Below are 25,790 nucleotides of genomic sequence, written 5' to 3' on the forward strand. Positions count from 1 at the left end.
CATTAAGCATGAACCATCCATGTTTCTAGTATCAACCTGAGGTGGCATCTTGACTGTTCACTTTCTATTTTCTTTTCACCTATTTGTCTTGCCCGATCAAATTTCTTTTAAAGGCAAAAATAATCCTAATTCTTTGTTTTTCTAAGAAGAAATGATGCTATGAAATTAATCAATACCTTCAATCCCCCGAACATGTTGCAACTTCATCCCTCTCAAAAGACCTTGCCTGCCTTTAAGGCGAGGGTAAATGTTCTTTAGACATTGTTCTTCTACCCGCATAACATCCTCTAGACTTTGTCTTTCCTATTGAACTAACAACTCCCTCTTGGCTTTTCTTTTAACAATTTTCTCTTTATTCTTCAAGATCTCCACTAGTTCTGGTTGTGGGAGTTCCTTCTAGCCTAAACAATGAGAGTTTAGGTTTGGGAGTTGTATTCTTTTCAATTTTCTTCTTCAATAAAGAGACATTGAACGTGGAATGAACCCTTGCATCTTATAAAAGCTCGAGATGGTAAGCTACTCGAAAGATTCTTTTAATTACTTTGAGTGAGTTGTAGTACTTATAAGCTAACTTCAGTTTTTTTCTCTAATGTATACTGGATTGGCTGTATGGAGGGAGTTTAAGGTAAGCCTAGTCACCTTCTTCACGTTTTGTGCTCTTGCGTTTTGAATTTATCTGTTTTTTTTGCTGTTCTTGTGCCTTAATTAAATTGCTTTTAATCATTTGTAATATCTTTATGTGATCCTTGATATGTTTTTTCCATTGCCTCATTATGGTGTAATTCATGGTACATAATTGATTAGGGATGACGGGGAATAACCATATAAGACTTCGAAATGAATAGTTTTTAGGGAAGTATGGAAATTGGTGTTATACCACCATTCGAACATAAGTAGCCACCGAGACCAACTTTTAGGAGTGTCCCCTTCAAAACAACGTAAGTACCCTGCTAAAGTTTTACTAGTGACTTCAGTTTGGCCGCCTGTCTGTAGGTGGTAGGTAGTAGATAAATGCAGCTTAACCTTTTGAACTGTGAACAATTCTTGTCACCATCTGCTTGTAAGAGTAACTTGAAAACATGTTGTGCAAATATGTTGTGCAAATATTATCCTATTTATGATAATACTTTCTGGTAGTCCATGTAACTTGAAAACATGTTGCAAATACTTGTGTTACTTGAATTGTTGTGTAGTATGAACCATGATTATGAAATATGCATATTTGAACAATTTGTCAACCACCACTAGGATAACAGAATACATGTTTGAGATAGGTAGACCCTTTATGAAGTCTATAGACATAGAAGACCAGGGCCTTTCAAGAACAGGCAGTGGCTGTAATAACCTAGAATGCCTAGTGTTCTCAACCTTGTTTCTTTAGCAAGTATCACTCTACGTGATGTAACTCCTTACATCAACTTTCATCCCCACCCAAAAAAATTCTTCCTTGCTCGTCTTAAGGTTTTTTCATACCTAGAATGACTAGCTATAAGGCTGCTATTTATGTAATGAAAAATAGCCTTCTTAAAGGGACATTTCTTATTGATGTATATTCTTCTTTTGTATAAGAAAATTTCATCCTTCAGCTGGTACTTTAGACTTTCCATTTTGCCTTTGTTCATTAATTGTAGTAGTTGTTGGATCTATAAGTTAGTATTATAGCTCTCCTTAAGCTTCCTAGCCTAATTGACAATAAACATAATAATAGCCTATATGTCCTTTTGATCTTTCCTTTCTGATCTCTAAGACAAAGCATCGACTATCACATTTTCATTACCAGATCGATATTCCACTGTCAAATCATAACCAAGAAGCTTAGAAATCCATTTTTGTTGTGCAAGGCTTTCCACCTTTTGTTCCACGATATACTTTTAAACTATGTTAGTCATTCCTGATCTTAAAAGCTTGCCTTTATAAGTAAGAATATCATTTATGAACTGCTAATACAATGGTTAGGAACTCCTTTTCACAAGTTGACAAAGTCAGTTCTCTTCCCTTCTAACCTTTACTGTAGTATGCAATATGCCTTCCCTTCTGCATCAGCATAGCCCTAACTCCCATTCCAAAAGCATTACATTCAATTGTGAAAGATCTTGTGAAGTTAGGTAAAGCTAGTAACATTAAGGTTAGTGATTACTTCTTTAAGTTTAATAAAAGCCTCGAAATTATTACTAGAAAAATTTCATTTTCTCTAAAAAATAATTACTTGAGATCAGATGGTAACGGTTTCAAATCAAGTTTTAATGGTTAAACACTTGAAGGTATAGATTCAATTGATTGTGGATGCCTTAATTTTTGGTCTCCAACTACTTGTCTTTGATTCTTCCTGAAAATAAATCATTTGTGAGTCTTTAGATTCATTAAACTCATTTTCACTAGAAGTAGTTTCAAATTGATCGAAAACAAATTTTTCAATAAAATTTACTTGTTGTAAATTATGATCATCTCTAAGTTACTTGAAAATGTTAAAAACATTCATTTTCAATGTCATGTATCCAAAGAATAACTTCATCACTCCATTTCTATAATTAATCAATGCATTAGAAGCAAAAAAAAATAGACTTTTTAAAATAACAAGAATCGAATTGCGTGCTTTAACAGGTTGTATATCCAAAATAATAAAATCCATAAGATAAATGAGTTTATCAACTTGTACTAACACATCTTCAACTACTTCACTAGACACTTTTATAGATCTGTCAACATGTACAAGAGTTACAGAAGTTGGTTTAACTCACCTGGATTGAGATTTTGAAAAACTGAATATTAAAGTAAATTCACATTAGTTTCAAGATCAAGATGTTCTCTAATTAAGCATAAAATTATAGGACAAACAGGATCTTTATATTTCAAAGAATTGTTGTTTTAAAGAATTACACTTACTTGTTCAGCTAAAAGGCTTTCTTTTTAACATTCAACTGTCTTTTCACGGTGAACAAGTTCTTTAAAAAATTTAGCATAAAAGGGCACCTGCTTAATAACATCCAACAAAGATATATTGATCTTTACCTATTTGAAAATTTCAAAGAATTCACAATTGTGATTCACTTTCCTTTAATTAGTTATGGAATGAGAAAATAAAAGTACTAATGCGGAATCAATCTTTTCTTTGCAATGTTTAGGTTCAACCTCTTTTTTATTCTCAGAGATTGATTCATTATCTTTTTCACAAGTGATAAGAAAATTATTGAGAATGTCAAGGAAAATGACAAAGAAGATGAAGTTGAAAATGATAGTTCTATATTGGAGCCTGTCTCGCACAATGATGCACTCAAAACAATAATTACATTGAATAATTTTGTCTTGCAATACGAGGACACTACACTAAAACTACTTAATGTACTAAGAAAAGTAAGGGAAGAGATCCAAGGAGACATCGATTTTAAAAGAAAACATGTAAATTAGAGGCATATTTTACAAAAACCTCTTAATTGAGCTATGTATTAATAAAATTGTGATGTATAAAGAGATTATTAGTTTATATATCAAGTTGGACCAATGTGTTTTTTAATATATTTTCTTATAAATTTAACAAATTATTAATTTATCACATTGGCCTAGTTTATTTGATGTTTTTGAATTCGAATGCAAAATTGTGATGTATAAGAGAAGAGATCCAAGGAGACATCAATTTTAAAAGAAAACATGTAAATTAGAGGTATATTTTACAAAAACCTCTTAATTGAGTTATGTATTAATAAAATTGTGATGTATAAAGAGATTATTAGTTTATATATCAAGTTGGACCGATGTGTTTTTTAATATATTTTCTTATAAATTTAACAAATTATTAATTTATCACATTGGCCTAGTTTATTTGATGTTTTTTAATTCGAATGCAAAATTAAGAGGTATATCCTATACTTTTTATTATTTATGAAAGTTGTCAAAACCTAATTTCGACTTTTTTTTTTCAATATATTTTCCAAAAATCCAAAAACAAAAGGTGAAAATAATTTTAAAAAATCCAAAAAAATATATTTTTGATGCATTTGTCATTTTTATAATTTTCAATGTCTTTTTGAAAATTCTAAAATCCAAAAATATGTTTTCACCGCATTTAGTTATTAAATAGTGCATTCCAAAATCATTGATAAGTTTTTCTCATCGAATTGATGTTGATGTTATTTTTTTGTTTTTCTAAAAAAAAAAAAAAAATAAAAAATGAGAGTAAAATGGATAGAGAAACCAAATGCGTAGAGAAAAAAAAGGGACCAAAGTAAAATCAAGTTTCTCGGAGACCAAGAAATTAAAAAGAAGATGATAAAAAATTGTCTATAAATTCTAAAGGAATCTTGCAAGAGAGGGTGGCCACCATTTGATTATATAAAAAAAAAAACCAGCTTCCATCTTATTCTCTTATTCTAAAAATACATAGAAAAACCCTTAACTCATTTCTTAGAAGCTGAAGCTTTAGCCGCCACTCTCACTTTAAAAAATCCCTAACCTTTCGCATCTCCTACAGGCCAACCCTTCATCTTCAAGTGGTTGACCAACCTTTATATGATTTTCCATTACACTTTAGACCTCACATACTCAAGGCAAACCAAAACCCAATGTCCCTTTGGCCTTTCCTTACACCATTTTGATCACCATTGTCAGTTCACTTTCCAACCATACATGGTTTCTCTCTCATAATCCTAAAAGAAACAGACCTCTCAGCTTCCTTCTCACACCTGAGACACCCATCACAACCACCCATCATGCAACCCATTTTTATCACCATCATGAGCCGAGATGGACCATTATACCAATATCAAGACCAAATAGATCTTCCTCTATCAAAATAGCAGCCCCTCTTTATGCAACTCCAACAACCAAACAAAACTGACAATAGCTCCTCTAATTTGTCACCAACAACAGCAAGCAAGATGCCACCACTAAACCACAATACTAGCAACAAATGACAACATCTAGACCTGTTGGAGAAGAGATAATGGATGAAGAAAGAAAGCTACAAAAAGAGAGATTGAAACTTCTTTGGGCCTAATCTCTTTCCTTAGGTGGAGGTGCACCTCACAACTAGTACTAATGTGAAGAGAAGAGGCCTACTCAATCTATAAGGTTATTATTTTCAACAAGTGGCGGTGTGTGAATCCACACGCTAGTAGTGATGGCGCGTGGATCACATGCGCTGCCACTATTCCAAAAAGTTTTGGTATAGTTCTCGTGATTCTTAAAAAAAGGGTTTATATTGTAATTCAGATAAAAAATAATGTATGACATTTAACCACAAAGAATTATACAATGTTTTTATAAAATTTCTCAGGAAAAATCCATAGTAGAGTTGTATTCTATAGCTACCCGAAATCACGACAACCTTAAGAAGACGAGAAAAAGAACATATTTTATGGCATCTTATTCTTAGAGGAGAAATGTATTGTTTAAGAAGTTACTATCTAGTATTATAGTTACTAGAAACCCTAGCTAGTCAACATAAATTCTTTGGCACGAGACTAATTATATTAAAGGAAAGATATTATCACCCCCAAAGTATCCTACCTAAGATAAGATACATTTTTTGTTTTGTTCTAAATTACTAAAAGTTTGTTGTGTTATGTTATTGATGGTCTACCTATAATATTCTTAACTTTAGTGTCAATGAATATTCAAATAAAAATACTTCAAACTCTGGCATTAATAAATACCACATGAAAAAGGTATAATATTCATGATTATTATTAGTGGCTATTAGACTAAAAATGTTAATCTCAATTTTAAAACTAGTGAGTATTAATATTCCTTTTGACTATAGCGTCAAAGAATATTAAAGATAATATTGCCAAAATTACTCATAAGTAATATTTTTTATTTTGATATCAATAAATATTTTTATATTGCAATTTATTATTTATTAGAGATATGAGAATTATTTTATTATTTTTTAATATTCAAGGTAACATCTCTTGTGAGCCCATTTATCGTGAACAATTTTAGGTTGAATTTTAAAATGGGTGTCGGATCCATAAGGATGACAAAAAAAAAAAGAGGCTTTGGCTTAAAACCAATTCCAAAGATCTATCTTCGAATCACAAACAAACTCAATTTATAACCATTGCATCACAATATTCACAATGCATTCAACAAGTATTTAAATTTATTCATCTCATCATAATTCCTAAAATTACTAACATGTTGAATTTTTTTATGAAAATAAACAATGCAATCATTTATCGAAAAAAAAACATCAATGATCAACAATTCACACAAATTCAAAAACATGTTAATTTTTTTTTTAAAAAAATAAACTAAGGTTTTAAATAGACCTTTTGGGATGTGAGGAGTCGAACCGAGTAGTTAAAAATGGGTGAAGGAGCTTTTTGAACCACGAGACTTTTTGGAATAGCAGTGACATGTGTGATCCATGCGCTGCCACCACTACCAACACATGGATCCATGTGCCGCCACTTGTTGGAAAGGGTCACCTGGTAGATCGGGTATGCCTTTTTCTTTTTTACACACCAGTAAAGGTGGTTAGGTGCACCTCCACCCGAGAAAGGAGATCAAGCCCAAAGAAGTTTTGGTCTTTCTCTTTGTTGGCTTTCTTTCTTTGTTGATTCATTTTCCTCCAATAGGTTTAAATGTTTTTGTTTGTTATTAGTATGGTGGTTCAATGGCAGTGCCTTGCTTCTTGTTATCGGTGTCAAGTTAGAGGAGCTGTTGTTGGCGTTGTTAGGTGGCTAGAGCTATGCAATAAGGGGCTATCATTTTAAGAGAGGGAGGTCCACTTATTCTTGTTGTTGGTATGGTGGTGGTCTATCTAAGGTTGTGATGGTGAGAGAAATATGTTACACAATGGGTGGATGTCTCGAGTGTGAGGAAGAAGTTAAGAGATCTGTTTTTTTTATTAGAATTGTAAGAGAGACACTATATGTTGATGAAAGTTGATATGTCAATTGTGGTTAAAATGGTGTAAAGGATGGTCAGAAAGACACTAGGTTTTGGTTTTCCTTGTGTGAGTGAGGGCTAAAGTGTGAGGGAAGGTTAGGCAACCACCAGGAGGTAAAGGGTTAGCCTATAAAAGATGAAAGGTAATATTTTTTTTAGAGTGAGAGTGGCGGCTGAAGCTTTAGTCTCTAAGAAAAATAGTTAGGGTTTTTATGTGTATATTTAGAAGAAGAGAACAAGATGGAGGCTATCGGTTTTTTTAATCAAATGATGCCCTCCCTTTCTTACAAGATTCCTTTAGTATTTCTAGACCAAAATTTTTACTATCTTCTTTTCAATTTGATGAGAAAAACTATTAAGGGTTTTAGAATGGATGCGTTAATAGCTAAACACATCGAAAGCATATTTTTGAATTTTGATTTTTTTTTAATAAACATTGAAAATCATGAAAATAGTGCCAATGAGTCAAAAATATATATTTTGAGTTTTTTTTTGTTATTTTTTTGCTTTTTATTTGGATTTTTGAAGGGAAAAAAAAAGATAGAAAAATGGGTTATGACAAAAGTTATCAAAAAAATATTCATTACATTGCACAATTGCCAATATTATTTGATCAAAAAGTTAATTTCTTAACTGTATGCTTAATTTCCTTTTAAATACCAGGATTAGTAGTATAATGCTTTTAGACTACAAATGAATTCATTCGAAACAAAATTGAATTTCTAAATATGACAGAATATTTGGGTATGCGTGTGAAAATAAAGAAAATTATATAAATGAAAAAATGAGTATAAGTAATTTCCACATTTTAAGAAAAACATTAAATAACCAATTAAGTAAAAACACTTTAATATTACTTATATGATATTATAGAAAACCAAAATTTTTATTAAAATATAAATTTTTATTATTATTATCAGGTCATTGGAGTGTTTTTACTTTGATTTTAATTTTATTGCAATATCATCATAAATATATTGTTTTTTAATAATATGTTTTGAATAATTTAAATAGATTGACGGACAAGGTAAGAATCACACACACACACACTGGAGAATTATTATATCCTATCACGATTTTGACCAAGTTGAAGATTTGATTGGTAGAGACTTGGTTTAAAAAGATCATCTATGGACTAAATTGTATTTATTGTAAAACATGAGAACCAAGAATAACTTCAATTAAGAACTTATTTGTTAGAAAAATAAAATACAGGGACCAAAATAATATTTTTTTTAAAAAGTAGGAACAAAAATGTCAAGCAGAAAAATATTGCATACTCTGCTGAGACACGTCATTATTTACTGACGTTAATGACTGTAACCTTCTGAAGAGCCAAGCACATTACATGGATAATACTATACACATGACCCGCGCAATGCCGTGGGTTATTTTTTTTACATAAAAAATATTTAAAAAAATTAAAATTTTAAAAATCTTGGAGTTTTCTGCAAAGTTATACCAAAAAATCTTAGTTTGGTTGTAACGACCGACCTAAGAGTAATATTTATAATATTAATAATACAATTAAACTCGCATGACCCAAGTTTAAGTGAGCCTGGCTACAATACCGGACCCAAGAATATTGGATGTGGGTCTGACTATAAGATCGTGTCACAAAAGTATGATAATTAAATAGATTAATGAAAAAAACAAAGAAAAAAAATCAACAGGAAGGAAAAAACTAATGAAGAAAAAGAAAAAAAAATTAAATTAATTAGGTTAACCCTTTAAACCAGGTTATCATGAAAGTTTGATAACTAAATAGAAAAAAAAATGACAGGTTTACCCAGAATTAACCGGGTTAATCCATCAAACCAAGTTAACCCGTCAAGCCCAGGATACGTGTCATGAAAGTATGAAAGTCTGATAATTAAATAGAAAGCAAATTAACTTTAACAAACTAAACTAAATGATAAAAATAACTCGTCAAAAATTAAAAAAGAAAAGAAAAAAAAAAAACAGTTATATAATATAATAATTATAATTATAATTATTATAATTATAATTATAATTATAATAAAAAAACATGGGGAAAATTAAAAAAAAAACATAGGGAAAGCTAAAGTTAAAGCTAAATTCTCAACCAACTTAATATTGAAAAAATAAATTTAACAAAGATAATTTAAAAAAAAAACATGTGGGGGAAACACTGCAGCCATACAAAAACCATGTAAGGGAAACACTGTAGTAATCCATAATGTTTTTTTTTTAAAAAAAAAAAGCTACAAAGCTAAGTTCTCAACCAGCTCAATACATAAAAAAAACCGACAAAGGCTATTTAAAAAAAACAAAAAGTTAATTTTGGGTAAAAGAAATGAAAAAAAAAACATGTAAAAAAAAAGAAACAAAAGCGGAAAAAAAAAACACGTGGGGGAAGCTAAAAAAGACAAAAAAACTAAATTTTCAATCAGCTTAATAGTAAAAACATAAAATTAACAAAAATAATTCTGAAAAAAACAAAACAAAAAAAAATATATGTAAAAAATGACAATTTTGGGAAAAAAGAAAAACAAATAAAAAAAACATGTGGGGAAAGCTAAAGCAAGATTATCAGCCAGCTTAATATTGATAAAATAAATTCGATAAAGATAATTTTTTAAAAAAATATATGAAAAAACACTACAGCAAAACAAAAATTATGTAGGGGAAACACTGTAGCAATCCATATTTTTTTAAAAAAAAAACTACAAAGCTAAATTCTCAACCAACTTAATATAAAAAAAATAAAATCTACAAAGACCATTTTGAAAAAAAAAAATAAAGAAATCATAAAAAAAAAAAGAAAACAATGTATGAGAATATTATAGAAATCCACAATATTTTAAAGAAAAAAACTACATAGTTAAAATTTCAACCAGCTCAATATTTAAAAACAATTAGCAAAGATAATTTTGAAACAAAAAAAATTAAAAAAAAAAACAAAAAAAAGAAGAAGAAATCAATTTTAGGTAAAAAAAAAACTACAAAGCTAAATTCTCAACCAACTTAATATAAAAAAATAAAATCTACAAAGACCATTTTTAAAAAAAAAAAGAAAAGAAAACAATGTATGAGAATATTATAGCAATCCTCAATGTTTTAAAGAAAAAAACTACATAGTTAAATTTTGAACCAACTTAATATTTAAAAAAATTAATAAAGATAATTTTGAAACAAAAAATTAAAAAAAAAAAAAAATCAATTTTAGTTAAAAAAAACATGTTAAAAAAAAAACTGTTGCTAAGTGAAAAACCAACGTGTTTTAGAGTTCTTATTAATAATAAAGACAAAAGATAGCCACTTACATTAGGTTCATACCTTGATAAGAAGCCAGAATTACCAAGAGCAAAGCCATGAACGGCAACCTCAAGTTCCCCTGACAACCAAGGGGACCGAATTAATGGAATTTGTTAATTGCACAAGAGAGGAGAGGAGGCCATGGAAATCAACTAGATGACAAGGGAGCGTGCTTAGAGTTAAACTTGTGGTGTTTGGTTGAAGTAATTGAAGACCGAGAGGCTACCATAATCACTCCTGCAAATTGAAATACCAAGCTCTTATCAATCAATCATTAGTCATATGCTTTAGACCACTAAATTTCAGAGACCATTCTCTACATGTTTTAGTTCACTACTTGGTTCTTCATTGTCAATAACTCATAAAAGAACCAAAGGCCGCCTCCACTAAAATATGCACAAATAGTGGATCACATATCACTCACATTTCATTTCTAGGAATCCAAATACAATGCCAGGAAAAAAAGAAAAAGAAAGAAGAAGCTCTGCTGCTGGCTGCATATTCAATGAGCAGAATGAGTTGGGGCAGTCGTCTTCTTAAAATCAATCTTGTCGACTTTAACCTCACCATCAATGAGCTCGTAAACATAAACCACAACACGTAGGCCATCGATGTCCATGAGGACAAAGCTTGGGTTCGCATCATAGGTAATGTTGCTGTAGGCACCAGTGGCGGAGCCTGGGTTTATAACAACACCCCCCTCATGCTTGTAAGCTGTGAATTGATGGGTATGACCAGTCACAAGTATGTCTACATCCAGCTGCCTCTGGAGCATTGCTAGCGAGTCTAAATCCCCCCATGGAACAACCTTTATAGCATCAAACCAAAACAAAACTAGTAACTACAAGATGAAACTTTACAAAATCAGCATACGAAACTCATGAAAAGCAGATCATTATCTTAAATCCACAAGGCATTGGCCTTTGCCAGCACACATGGTTTCTCAAGAATACAAATCATTAACCATGGGGCTAGTTGATGTTCCACTCAAGAATAAATAAGTTTGTACTGAAGATGACTGAAATCGACGAGTCAATGGGATTTACAGCAACACAAGAAAGAGTGTGGAGGACCTCCTCTCATCTTTGTTACTATATCTTTATTCTTTCTCACTTCATAAAATGAAAAATAAAACAAACAGAGGAATCAGTAGCTAGTGGAAATGGACAGGCATCACACTTAACGTCTACTCAAGGAAGTTTCACCTGACACCAAAAAGATAATCAATGCTTAACAATGACAGGTGAGGGAGTTGCAAAAACATTTGTTGAGTCTTGAACCCACTAGAAATAGAAGAATGAATCAATGAAAAATTTAATGAATATGATGAGAGCGGCGATACTATTTAAAAAGCCAGATTAATTTTAATGAAGAAAGTTCGAAAAATCAAGGGCAAAAGAGTACAAAGATAAGGCTCGATGACTAGATGTATAAGCTGACATGTAAAGTAAAATTGCACCACGGAAGACATTACATGCTTGTAATGAACCGCAACAGCTACAAAAGAGGTCATTAATTCGAGTGCTGTATGCAAGGCCAGAAATTTAGAATGGATTGACGATCTAGGCTACCATCCTGGTTATGCTGGGAAGAATGTAAAAGGGATCGTTTGCTAGTAAAATAGACAGATGCATTTGGTTAAGGAAAAAAAAGGATAGAAAAATAATAAAGAGAAAAAGGAAATCAAACCTGATGACCATGGCATACTCCTAACTTGAATTGACCAATAGTTAAAGTTTTGGTCTCAGGATATCGAGTATCTTCATCATATTCGCCTCGAGTAATATGTAAGTCAGGGCAAAGAGTCTTCAAATAGTCATGAACTTCCTAGAAATCTCATTAGAAAAATATAAGTTAGTGAAATTTATTTCAGCAAGCTAAACAAAACTAATGCTTAAATGCTTCTGACGGACTTGCACTATCTCACATGACATTCAAACTGCTAACACAGTATCAGCACACACGCTGGTGTTGTTTTTTTTTTATATATATATATATAATTATTATTATTATTATTTCCAAAAGGAGAACACTTTTGAATACAAAATTGGTTTAAACCTAAGGCTTAGCCCAACAAGCCTATCCATCGAAAACCAGACACAACGCTGAAAAGCCAACATGGGCAACTGTACAATCTCCAGGTTGACCAGTCAAGAGCATCTAAGAGATAACAATAGTATTAATACATTAGCATCTAGAAATCAAGAAAAAAGCTCCGCTTTATTACAATTAAGTGAAAAGGCCATGATCATTAATCTTGTCAAATTCAATGAAACAAGAGAAGGGATTTGATTTGACCAAATAACAACAATAATCCAATTAGAAATGAACTGAAATAACAAAAGAAGCCCATTATTATTACAGTATGGTAGAAAGAACATACTTTGATAGAAAGATTGCCAGTGCAAATGACATGCTGGATCTTGCCGGGAACGAGCATGGACTTGAACTTTGCAGGGAGATCAGGTGCTCTGTGGGGTATGTGTAGATCCCCCAGAGCCAATACCAACACCATCCCCAAAAAAGTGACAAACCCACTGAGTTTTGCAGATACACAAACTCCAAAGAGCTTTCAAAGTTTGGAGAACTCTCTCTCTCTCTCTCTGTTGTTAATCGATGTGATGGATTCTCTATACTTTGGAGATGAACGATGTCGTTCTCCAGCTGTTCAAGACTTCTAAACAAATTGGGATGGGCAAAGCTTTGCCATATTTTACCCCCAAATTTACAACTTAATTGTCGATTATGTCCCATAGGAAAAGGAAAGGGGAAATTAATATCATAAAACGATGATGTTTCCATAATCCGTAGTCTCGGTGCACTTGTGTTTTTGTCTAAATGCTGAACTTTTTTTTAAAAAAAAAAAATTACGTTCAACTAGCAATGTTTTATAACATACAAAAAAAAAAAGTGATTCAAGTCATAAATAATAAATTAATTTTATTTTAATTAGATAAAAAAATAATAATGACTGGAATAAATTTTAAAAATAATTAATTAGGATAACTTGAAAAAAAAAATTTTAAAAAATATATCTCAATTCACAACTCATTAAATATAAAAACAAATAAGGTAAAAAAACATAAAAAATTAGTCTTGTTCAATCCAGGTTAATATAACAAATCTGTAACCCTAATAATCATGCTCGAGCCAACCTGAGATATTCCACAAAACCTGTAACTTGTATCATGATATTAAAATAACTTGATAAAAAATAATGAAAATTATAAGGCCTTTTTATTTTAAAAAAACTGTGTTGAATTTTTAAACTCATAACTCAGATCATTAGACCCGAAGCACCCTACCTGAAAAAACTATAAAGTCCAATTCTCAATCAATCAAATATTAAAAGATGAAATTAACATAAAGAATTTCAATTATACAAAAGAATTAAAAAAAATAGTAATTAAAAGAATGAAGATCAAAATTGAATTATAAAATAAATTTTATATTTGATTGAATGGTGATATTGAAAAGAAAAATCAATTTAGCAAAAGGATCCAAAAAAATTCAAAAGAATAAGAATCAAAACTAACATTAAAAAATTTTATTGAAGGGTGCAATTGAAAAGAATAATAATTTTTACAAAAGGACCAAGAAAAAAAATTAGAAAATATAATACCATTAATTTGGATTAAATGATGAAATTAAAAACCAATAAAACTTTTACAAAAAAAAAATCAAAATAATAAAGATGAAATTGGAAAATATAATATTTGGTAAATTAGAATTGAAGAATGAAACGAAAAAAAAAACTTCTAAAAAAGGACTAAGAAGAAAAATTACAAAATAAAAGAATAAAGACTGAAATTGAAATACCAGCAATAAAGAGAGACAAACTGTAATTTTTAAGGGAGGAGAGAGAAAAAAAAGAAAAAAAAAAAAGAGGAAAGGTCAACTAGTAACAAACGAACCATCACCGCCAACACGCATCACTTCACCAAAAAAACAAACATAGTGGCACTTCTAACTACACAATGAAATACCAAATCGCTCGAAGTGCATGGACACCTTCCATGCACCTCCAAGTGTTGTACACATGCTTATATTTTTTATATATATTTAGCTAAATACCAAATCATCCCTGAGCTAAAATGATAATAACGAGAAAACCTTTGTGAAAAGATATAACAAAAAAGCTCATTGATGCTAGATTTAATTTTTTGACTTACAATAATATTTTGATCGTTTCACTATGCTTTTAGTTTTTTTTATATTTGGCCTTGATTTTACATGAAAATAACAAAAAAAATCATTTTGCAAGTACCAAGTTACCCTTTGATGTCATTATTGAATTTTTTGCTTTTAAAGATATTTCAGTCATTTTGATGTGCTTTTGTAATGTGAAAAGACTTATTTGCCTCTGGTTAATTTGGTAATGACTAATGCACCATGTAAAAAGACCTTAATTCCCCTAATAGCTAGTTTAAAATTTTCTAGTTTGAAGGAAAAAAACCACCATTACATTATTCTTGTGAACAATGTTTTTGAGTCAACATCTACAATGTTTTCCTAAAACTATTTATCTTTTTTTAATAAAAAAACTCATTTTGAGTTTTAATTTGTTGATTTAATTTTCTTTCTTTTCCATATAAAAAAAAGGACGTCCAATAAGCTATTATATTAATATAATTAAAGAAACATTTTAGGATTTATCTAGGAGTGTTTCTATTTCTGTTTTTGGGAGTTTTTTTAAAAATATTTTTTGCTTAATAAAGTATTAAATTGATATTTTTTTTTAGTATTTTATCATGATTTTAATGTGTTAATGTCAAAAATAAAAAAATATTTTAATATATTTTTAAACGAAAAATATTTTGAAAAGCATATGCACCACAATCCCAAACACACGCTTAATAGGTGCAAGTGATTATAGGGTTTTTTTTCTTAATTCATTACTATAAATTTAATTTGTTTTATTATTATCATCATCATCTTTGTCTATTATTTTGATATATGTTTTTGTTTTCTTATTAAAGATAACCTAACATCCATGAATTCTTATTTCCAAATCATGAGAAAATCACCATCATAAAATCTTCACTAACTTTTAAAAAAATCACATCTATGTGATCCTTTTAATATTCATTCATCTTTGATTTTTTTAGATCTCTCTTCAACTTTCTATAAAAAAAAATTAGGTGTGATCATTATTATAACATTAATAGCATTCTTTATGTTCATAATCCATTTTTTATTTTGAACATCATCTTAACAACAATTCAAATTATTTCTTCTTAATATATTTCCACTATCATGACTAAAATTTGTTATACATGCTCTACCTTCCTTGTTACTACTAAGCTTTTTAAACTTCACACTCTTTAATAGCATATTAGTGATGTACTTTGTCTTATAGATCTTTTTACTAGTTATTATAAAAAATAAACTATTTATCTATTGAATTGATTAATAACAATAATTGTTTAATGTTACTTTTCAAACAGAATAGTAAAAAGATGTTAAATTGACCATTGACTAAGAGATTAAAATTCATATTAACGACCCATGGATCAAGTCCTATACAGAAAACGAGTATTTAGTAGGATAACTGGTAGATATTACAGATTGATATGAACACATATGACTACCAGAAAGATTCATAAGATTAAAAAAAATACAAATTATACTAGGATTAATATTGTACAATCTATATCTTTAATAAATAGTTTGTATAGGAATATGTTTTATTTTTACATGAAATTTTATCTCTGTAACAATATAAATAGGTTATCAAGTAGTTTAAAATGATGATCAACCTCATAAACATAATTTATTCCGCAATTATTTATAACTTTCTACTATCTGTTGCTTTTTTTACTTATTACAATTTATTTCCTTGTAGCTTTTATTTACAATATTTTTTATTGCTTTCCTTTTCTTTTATGTTCTTCTCTAGTTTGTAGTTTTGGCAATATCCCTTTTTTATTCTAAACTTGTTAGGGTCAAGTTTAGAACTTCACATTCCATTTGATTAATGAGTGTGCTATCTTCTTTTGCTTAATATTAAGTTTCTAGTTGTAGTTTCTCTTTATTGGAAAGAAAAATAATGAAGAACATATAGCATATTGATCAAGAAACCAATAATTAATTAGCATGATGATGATCATCATCGATCATCTAATTATCTATCATATCAGCAAATAGGAATTCCTAGTGGGACTAAGTTGTTAGATTAATAAAAAAATTCTTAATCATGCCAGAAACACCATCTAGGAAAAACATGGTCATAATAAGTGATGATAAGTCAATCCACATAATAGAGGCCATTCCTCTAGCAACAAAGAACATAATACTAATTCACCAATACAAGTGCTAATGGAACAACCTATAATAGACATGAAATAATATGACTCTTTATCGTCTAATTCCCCACCACAATAAAAAAAATATATTCTTGGACAAAACCCTACTATCTTTAACCAGTCCCTCACGCTCTCAGCTTTTTCAATATCATTACCTCTACCAACATCTAGTGATTATGTTAGTGCTTATACGCCTCCAATATGACCCTAAATTTATTCCTTTTAGGGATTTAATAGTGTAATTAGGTTGTCATAACCAGTTTTTCCTTATTTGTTGGTCAATAATAAGTATAATTAGGTATGATTGCTAATAAGATATTACCTACTCCAAAAGTGTATACGCAACCTCAAACCAACTACTTTACTCAACAATTTTATCTACAACCATAACAACCTATACTTGAGCAATTTAATGTATCACGGTCTACCTTTTAGTAAGGAAATCTCAACCTTTCAGCATAACTTTCTATGAGTCAATGATCAATTTGCAAAACGCACGCGATTTCAGAGACTGGAATCATAAGAAATCAGAGGTCAAATCAAAAAAATTGAAAGTTTAGTGGTCATTTAGAGGCGTAATCGAAAAAATTAGAACCAATTACCAACTTGTAAAAGGCGCTCGAAATTGGGGATAACAAATGAAGTTAACAGGGACGCAATTGCATAAAATTATAAAGAAAGAGGGAAATTAAGGATAAAATAGAACGAAATCAGTAGATAAGAGATTGAATTGAACTTTAGCATATCCCAAATCAAAAGAAAACCTTGATATATGGGAATTAGTCAAAATGGTGTCGTTTAAGGTATTATGCTTCTTTTTCTTCTTCAATTTTTTGGCTTATTGAGGAGGCATTTTAGATGACCAAATGAGATATTTTTTACCACCTCAAAGGCTAAAATCACCACCATTCGACCAAGAAACACCTCATCTACAATCTCATGTCTTGAATAATAAACATTTATGTCCCATTTTATCTATAGATCTTCATAACATCTTGTCCCTGGTCAACCAATACCATAGTTTTCAAACATTATACGGTTTGGGTAGACACTTTCAAACATTTAAATGTGAAGCTACAAATCTCCAAATCAAGCAAGGTTAGGTCCAACCGAAAGCATGCACCCCCTTTACCAAGTCCAAGTGGTTTCAAACAACATTAACATCGAAGATGCTCCAATAAGGTCTTGAAAGTGCAGGAACACTCAATTGCAAAAGAACATTTAGCCTTTTCATTTGTTTCTATATAGAAGCCTCTAGAAGGATTACATCAAGGGTTTAAACTTTTCTCTCTAGATCCAAGAGTAGAAAATACCCACATTAGTCCTTAAACACCCTACGAAACCACCTACATCTAAAACCAGTAACTCCATAGCAAAACCAGTTAGGTTTTAATTTGTTGGAACCCTAAACAACCTATTTAGGAGACCTAAACCTACCTATAAAAGAAGAGGCTAAAGAATAAAAAAGTAGAGGAAAAACATTTAGAAAAATAGAGGAGAAAACTCCTCTATTTTACCCTTTATCTTACTTGAAAATAAGAGGAAAAACATTTGTTAGATAAGTTCCATAGAAGTGTTTTTTACCCTTTATCTTACTTGAAAATGTAGATCGGTGTTAAGAAAGAGAGTTTTTCTTTTGTTAGATTTTGTGTTTTTGACTAATTTAGAAGTGTTTTGGGCTAAAATATTAGTTTATTGGGCTTCTAAAAGTTTTTTTTAGGTGTTTAAAGAGGTTTGTTGATTTCATTGTAACTTTCCTCACATTGCATTGTTCACTTGAACAATGTAAATATTTTTTATTTTCTTCTAGTCCTTTTAGTAATATTTATTTTGGTTATCGAATTTTTTTTTAAAAAATTGTCCTTATAAATTAGGTTAAATGATATTTTGGGCTCACGATTTGTTTTTAATATCTTCTTATAAGATTCTCGTGCTGTTAAAAAATATCTCGACATTAAATTGGTGTTCAATTTGGGAAGATAGAATTCAATTTTATTGATTAAAAAATTAAAAGTTTAAGAATCAAAATTGACAATTGAAAATTTGCAGCTAATTTTTCTTCTTTATAATTATACATGAGGCAATTTTTTTAAAAAATTGGTACCTTGATTTTTCAAGTTTGACCCCTTTTTTCAAGCTTTTATGTTTTGCTCCAAAACTTCATTTTACTCATATTTGAGTCCATGAGTTTGAGAAATGAGAGAGTCGCTACAAAATAGAGAAGAGAGAGAAAGTGAATAGTTGTCCATACTCTACCGATAAAAAATATGCTATTGTTGTGTTCTATTTGACGAGAGAAGCTCCATTGAGGTTTTTATTGCCATTCATCTTGCTTGAAAAAGTTAATCAGGGTTGAGAAAGAAAATGATTTTCCAGTTAGATTAAGTGTTTTTTTTTTATCAATTTAAGATTGCTTTGGGTTAAAATTATTGGTTTATTGAGGTTATAATAGTATTTTTTTTAGATGTTTTCGAATAAAAAATTGATTGAAAATGAGTTTTTAAGTAAAAAAAAAGTTGTTCCAACTTTTCAACAACCTCTTTAGTTGCCAATTTCTACATTAGCAGGCAATATATCGTCTATGTTAGGTTTTTTGATAAATATGATGGGTGAACAACATGTCATTAACCCTTAAACATAACCAAAAAATAAAAAGGCTTGGTGTGCAAGCCAAGCTTTCTTTTTCATGACAAGGTGTGTGGGCCCATCTAGACATCTTTTTATTTGGATTGATATGTATTTTTTTTTTATAAAAAACAATTAATATATTTGTTAGAGATTATTATGAGATTTTAATTTTAAATTTTTTTTTAACTAGGAGAATAGCTTTTTTAAAAGTTATATTGGCAAATGTTTTTTTGTGCAATCCTTTAGTGGTGTTTTTTTCTTTTTATATTTTATTTGATTACTATTGTTTTTTTATATATATTTTTTGATTTTTTTTGTTTGTTTTCAAAAAAGGTTATAACATTCTTTTTTTTTAATATTAATGAACATTATTTTTTGCAAATCTTCATAATAATTTTTTTCTTAAAATCCTTTTGGTGGCTTTCTTGTATATGTCAATTTTTATTGTCATATAGTTAAATAAAAAATAATATTTCAAAAAATAAGTTTTTAAACACACCCAGAATAAGGTATTAATTTAGGCTAATGAGTTTGACGGATTAGTCCGAGTTGATTAGTGTCGATCCTAAATATTATCGTTTTAATATATATATATATATATATATATATATATATATATATATATATATTCAACAAATATAATTCAAATTCAAGATAAATTAATTATAAATTATGCAATACAAACACAATGCCGAACAAATATAATTTCAAAATTTAAAATATTTCTAAATAGTCAAGATTAAATAGATCTTTAACTTAAAGTAATTCAATTTAAACAAAATATCAAAATATTATGAAAGTAAAATGTTTTAACATAAATATTTTAAATATAAAGTTAGGTCAATGTTATTACGGCTAATGGAATCTAAAGTATCTCTTGTTTTGCTCAAATTCCTACAAAATATAAACATTAAAAAAACAACATGAATATAAACTATATATATTGGTGATAAATCTAATTTTAAAAAATTAATATCATTGTTAATGAAAATAGTAATAATAATTTTCAATATTATTATTAATATCATTGTTATTGAAAATAGTAATGAAAAAGATCTTTTTATACTTGGGTGGTTTAATTAATTAAATTAAACAAGGTTCAATTTGATTCAATGGCTTTTCAAGAGCGGAACGAAACATGTGGAATTCAACCGGAACGTTCCGGTTGAAATTAAGCTGAAAAATTCGAAACGGCCCGAGATTTAAAATGAGATGAAAATTGTTCCGTTTTGTTTTCTTTTTTGAATTGGTATGGAATGTTTCTGCCATTTCGAGCAAAACGAAACGGAATTGACAACCTTGGTTTTCTCTTTATCTGATATGTATAATAAAAAGCTTTCCTTTCAGTACAGCTTCTGAAAAAAAAAAATTTGGCACTTTTGAAACATCACCAATCCTAATACCAAACAAGGCACACCGTCTTCCTGCAGCAAAGGTTCTTTGCTTGACAGCTTTGAAACGTCGTCCCCGACCCCCTTCCCTCACGAGGTTTGGCTATGCTCTATAATTGCCTTCTCGGAGAAAGAATGTAGCCGGCTTTAAAGTCGTGACCGCACCAATGGCATCTAGTGTGTTTGGTATTGCGGTAGCTATTATGGTTGTGGTTTGAAAAAAATTATTTTATAAAAAGTACTTTTAGTTAAGGTTGGTTTGAAAAAATAGGTGTTTGATTAAAACTGTGGTTGAAATTGAGGTTGAAAAAAAGTAGTTTAATGTATATTAATATTGATGGTTTTAAATTTAAATATTATAGAATTAATTACTCATATTACATCATGAAATAAATAATATTTTATATAAAATATTTTTTATTATTCCATTAAACTATTTATAATTCCATTACGTACAAAATTCATCCGATAAGAACTACAGTTTTCATAATTTTTTGAGCGTATAATAAAATTAGATAAAATATTATTAAGTATAAAATTGATACTACAGTGCAAGTGAATTTAATTCACTCTATACTAGTTTTTCAGAAAAAAATATTGTTCACATCACAGTGCGAGTGAATTTAATTCACTTTAAACTAGTTTTTTTTTAAAAAAAACTATTAAAAAAATTAACACACTAAAGAAAAGAAAAAAAATGTTCATATGAACAGTGCAAGTAAATTGCATTGTTCATTGTTTTTTGAATGAATAGTATAATTCTTTTCTACTGTTCATATGAACAGTGTATCAAAATACATTGTTTATATTAATTGTACTGTTCAGTGAACAGTGCAATTAGCATGCATAGTGAGCAAGAAATAATATTTTGCGTTTTTTTTTTCTTGCATCTTAGACGCAAAAACATGTAAGGTCTATATGCAGTAAATTATATATTTTTCTTTACTAAATAAGTTATATCTATATTTAAACAAAATACAAATACAACCTTGTTACCAAATATATTCATGACATGGTTTGCTAAGAGTTTAAAAGCCAAAAGTATTGGTCATTTGCGGTTTTTTCTTTTTAAATTTAATATTTTTTATTTAAAATTAATTATTTTAATGAACTAATATTAAAAATAAATTTTAAAAAATATTATTTTAATTTATTTTTAAATAAAAAATAATTTAAAGCATAAACTTTACCACGATTACAAAAAAAAAAAAAAAAAATCAAAAGGGTTATTGTTAAGTTCACCGATATACTTTACTCATATTTCCTTTAATTTTTCTGTAACGATATATGCTTTGCGCCTGTATAAGTCACTGTGTTTTCCTGATCAGAAACCAAATGGGTTATGACCCATCTAAAAAAGTTATCATTTTGACTGGTTAGTGATGTGGTGTTGTTGCATTGGGATTTTGGGTTTGTAGAGAGCAAAAAGATCAGAGGTTTGGTAAAGTAATGGGGAGAAAAAAGAAGGTTATAAATAAGGATGAATCGGCAGAGGGCTGCTGTTTTGTTTGCAAAGATGGAGGAACTCTACGGGTTTGTGATTACAAGTAAATTTCTTTCTATGTTGTTGCAAGTTTTTGTATGCATTTGAGAACAAAAAGAATGAGATTTTGTCTGTTTGCAAAGATGGTGGTCTCTCAGAATCTGAGATTTGGGGGTACCCCATGTGTTTTCTTCTTTATGATGGTAGGACCCCAATTTTGAATTTTTTTTTTACTGTTTAAAGTGCAAACTGCAAGTTCAAGAATCAAGATTAAGCCTTTATCTTGCTTGGAGTTCATCATGATGAGCAGTTCTGTCTTGGCACATTGTTGATGGGATACATGAGGTTGTTTATTTATTAGTTTATAGTTTATTTTTTTCAAAGAAAAAATATTTTCCTTCTTTTAATATACCAAATTCTTTTCCACTGATTGGGATGTTTATTTGTGTGGACGAGTAATCCTCCAGATGCCACAACGTTGTTTACTTGTCACGATTTGACAATTACGTTTTATCAAGGCACATGCATCGCATAAAAACATGTGCCGGTCCATCTTCAAATTCTTTGCAATATTCACACTTTGATTCTTCACTATTCATCAATGTGTGTCATGGGGCCGATTAGCATGAAGGGTACATTTTTTTTTTTTAGCTTCTGAGAAAAAAAACACGAATAGTTATCATATATGCTACTTGTAGTGTATTCTTAGTTGTTGATGGCAATTTTTCCATAGCAATGGTTACTTAATACTCCCATGGTTGCCTGGCATGGATTACTATCGATTATCTCAATCTCTTTCCTTATATGAACATGCTTGCAGATTACGTAATCCAGGTGGGTCGAATCATCATTAAATTCCTCTATTCGAAAATCATATTTGTGTCAATTTGTGCCAGTGTCTAGTGCATCATCTATATGAATAAGAATGCATGAGTACAACGATAACGTAAAGCTATACGAGACATAAGGAAAATCCGTTTATTTCCGTGTTCAATCACTTGTGCTTCACAAAAATTGTTCTTACTTGCAAGTGGGCATTCAGAGGGGACCTCACAGAGCATTATTATTACCTGAAAGTCATAATGCTGAGTTTATGTATGTTGCCTCGTTCGCTTCTAGTTTCTCCCAATAGCTTAACTGGATTATGTAATCAGCAATTCCAGTTCCTTTTTAAGGTTGAGACTTGTCTTAGGTGTACTTGCAAGATGCTTGCTGCACATGGACGTGTGTCTTGCATAAGCTTGTACATCCCATCTTTTTTTTTTTCCCGTAGTTCTTGATTAAGAACGATGATTGTTAAGATTCTTACATTTTTGTGGTGCTGGTGGGGTTGTCTATTCATCAACTAGTTTCTTGCTTTCAGAGATTGCCTTAAAGCTTATCACCCTATCTGCGTGGAAAAAAATGATAATTTCTTGGAGAGTGAAGTTCCCTGGAGCTGCGGTAAGTTGCTTATTTTACATCTATTCATCCAGTGTATTGTACCAAGGAGATGTAAGCCTAAGAATTGCTTCCTTCGAGTCAATTCATGTTCTTGCCTTGTCTTTCTTCTTCTGTTTGAAGATTTGAGCAGGTCACATAGTTTGTCGATTTTCATATTTTTATTTTCATACCATGTTTATTCTCTCTTATGGTTTATTAAAACAGCTTGGCATCGGTACTTAGTGTTGCCTTAAGCACTTTGCATGTGACAGAGGACTTCTTTTTGGTAACTTCACAGATGTGTTTTATCTGTGATAGAACTTCTTTCTGATTATCGTAAACCATCCGGAGTAGATATTAATCTTCCATCATTGTATTAGGACAGTATTGGTACATTTCTTTTGTTAACAAAATAGACTTTCAGCACTCTGCATCTTGATCTTTTTTTTGTCCTCTGTATGTTTGTATCATTTCTGGAATATCTGTTCAGCTTCTAAGATAATGAATTTAAATATCAGATTGGCATTCTTGCTTCATTTGCAAGAAGACTGCAACGTTCAATTGCTTATGTTGTCCAAATGCTGTATGCGGGTGCTGCCTCTCTGATGCTAACTTAGCAATAATTAAAGCGAAAAGAGGATTCTGCTATCACTGTTTAACTCTTGCTGGAATTTTAGAAGGAGTAATAGACTTGAATGAGGTATGCATTGTTTCTAAAATGAATAAATGTCTGAATTTTGTTAGTTGCTTACTTGGGCACTATTATTCACCATGTTGCTTATCATAAAAAAATGCCCTGTTTGAAGCTAGATATGCTACTAGGACTTGAAATATTCTATTCTGCAGTTATTTAAGCAATTCAAACTCTTGCATGGAGAATATCCATATTGTCCTTTATTTTCAAATAAAAGAGAAGATGGAATGTGACTATAGATCAGTGGAGTTAATTGGTATGCTCATATATTCAGTAGTTTCCTATTAGCATTAGAAGGTTTTCTAAGTAAAGGATGAATATCTGTTATAGAAAGCTTCTTTATTTCAGTTCTTTCGTTTGACCTGTCCAAATCTAAGCTTAGCTTCCTTATTCCTTTTTTTCTCATTGTCTGTATGCTTTATGGTCCACAGCCGAAGGTAAACCTCAGCCTTCAAGACTCCTACGAGTTTCTGTTCAAGTGTTATTGGGAATTTATTAAAGAGAAAGAAGGTATAACTTCAGAACATGTCAAGTATGCAAATTATCTCTTGAATGGGAATAGGAATTATGACTCTAATTTAAGTGATAATTATGTTGAAGAAGGAGAAGGACTTAGTGATTTTGAGGATCAACTTACCATGACTTATAGATTGAATGATGTGAAAGAGCATAAACCAAGTCACAGTAGAAAGAGAAGCAAGGGAAAGCCATATATAGCAAAAAGAAAGGAAAGATCAAAGACTAAGATGTTCCTTGGCTGGGGATCAAAATGCCTTTTTGAATTCCTTACATCCATTGGTCAGGAAACAAACAAAGAATTATCACAACATGATGTGACCATTATTATTTTTGGGTATTGCAGAGATAACAACCTTCTTGACCCACTGAAGAGAAAAAATATTCTTTGTGATGAAAAACTACGCTCCCTTCTGGGAAGGAAGTTTGTCAATAAGAATAGCATATATAAGCTATTGACAAAACATTTTGCCGAGAATTTGGAAGAGTCATGGAATGAGTTTGTAAACAGCTTAGAAGCAGAGGGTCAGAATGCATTATCACCTTGTAAAAGGCAGAAAAACTCAAGTTGGGAAGGAAAGTCTCAGAATAAGGAAGTAGTTTCAGATATGCAACGCAGCTGTTTTGCTTCTGTCATACCTAGGAATATCAAACTTGTCTATCTGCGGAGGAGTGCACTTGAGGAGCTGTCAAAGCAGCCAGAGATCTTTGATGCTATTGTAATGGGTAGTTTTGTGAGAGCGAAAACTGATCCTAATGATTGGATGCAGAAAAACTCTCATCAGCTCGTGCAAGTGATAGGTAATGATCCCACTTGCATTTTTTGACTCAAGTAATATACTTTTATCTATCTCCGTTATGTAGATTGATTAAATTACTTAATTCTCCGGGTTATAAATAGTTTTACTCATTTTTATAAATATAAATACCATGATCCCTTAAGCAAGCACTGGATTTAAGCTAATAAAATGGTCAAACGGGTGTCTTTCCTGTATTATTTGTTAGTTTGAATTTCTTTTCCTTTTCACTATATTCAAAAGAATAAATTATGAAGTTTTAGAACTTGAGCTTAAAGGATAACCAAGATAATTGCACTATGTTTTAAAAGGGCTAGTGAGTACTAAGTTGAACCTAGATTAATAAAAATAAACTTACTCTATAAATAAGTATAGAATAAAAGCTGG

General features: G+C 30.2%; 2 protein-coding genes and 1 long non-coding RNA gene across 3 annotated transcripts; 1 reads left to right on the forward strand and 2 right to left on the reverse strand.

Annotated features, from left to right (window-relative positions):
- Positions 1 to 10,427: 10,427 nt before the first annotated feature.
- LOC133702844 (vacuolar protein sorting-associated protein 29-like) lies at positions 10,428 to 12,909 on the reverse strand. Its single transcript, XM_062127166.1, has 3 exons — positions 12,551 to 12,909; positions 11,857 to 11,994; positions 10,428 to 10,975 (listed from the first exon to the last, which is right to left on the reverse strand). The coding sequence occupies exons 1-3, from the start codon at positions 12,680 to 12,682 to the stop codon at positions 10,670 to 10,672; spliced, it is 576 nt and encodes a 191-aa protein (XP_061983150.1). The 5' UTR covers positions 12,683 to 12,909; the 3' UTR covers positions 10,428 to 10,669.
- On the reverse strand, positions 11,038 to 11,850 carry LOC133702845 (uncharacterized). Its single transcript, XR_009843791.1, has 2 exons — positions 11,373 to 11,850; positions 11,038 to 11,279 (listed from the first exon to the last, which is right to left on the reverse strand). It is a non-coding gene; the product is annotated as an uncharacterized LOC133702845 (long non-coding RNA).
- A 10,469-nt stretch (positions 12,910 to 23,378) lies between the features above and the next one.
- On the forward strand, positions 23,379 to 25,433 carry LOC133703697 (uncharacterized protein At5g08430-like). The gene is made up of 4 exons (XM_062128302.1): positions 23,379 to 23,417; positions 23,915 to 23,987; positions 24,074 to 24,096; positions 24,522 to 25,433. The coding sequence occupies exons 1-4, from the start codon at positions 23,379 to 23,381 to the stop codon at positions 25,431 to 25,433; spliced, it is 1,047 nt and encodes a 348-aa protein (XP_061984286.1).
- Positions 25,434 to 25,790: the final 357 nt, after the last annotated feature.

Source organism: Populus nigra, chromosome 9 (genome assembly GCF_951802175.1).
Source record: "Populus nigra chromosome 9, ddPopNigr1.1, whole genome shotgun sequence".
Taxonomy (NCBI): domain Eukaryota; kingdom Viridiplantae; phylum Streptophyta; class Magnoliopsida; order Malpighiales; family Salicaceae; genus Populus; species Populus nigra.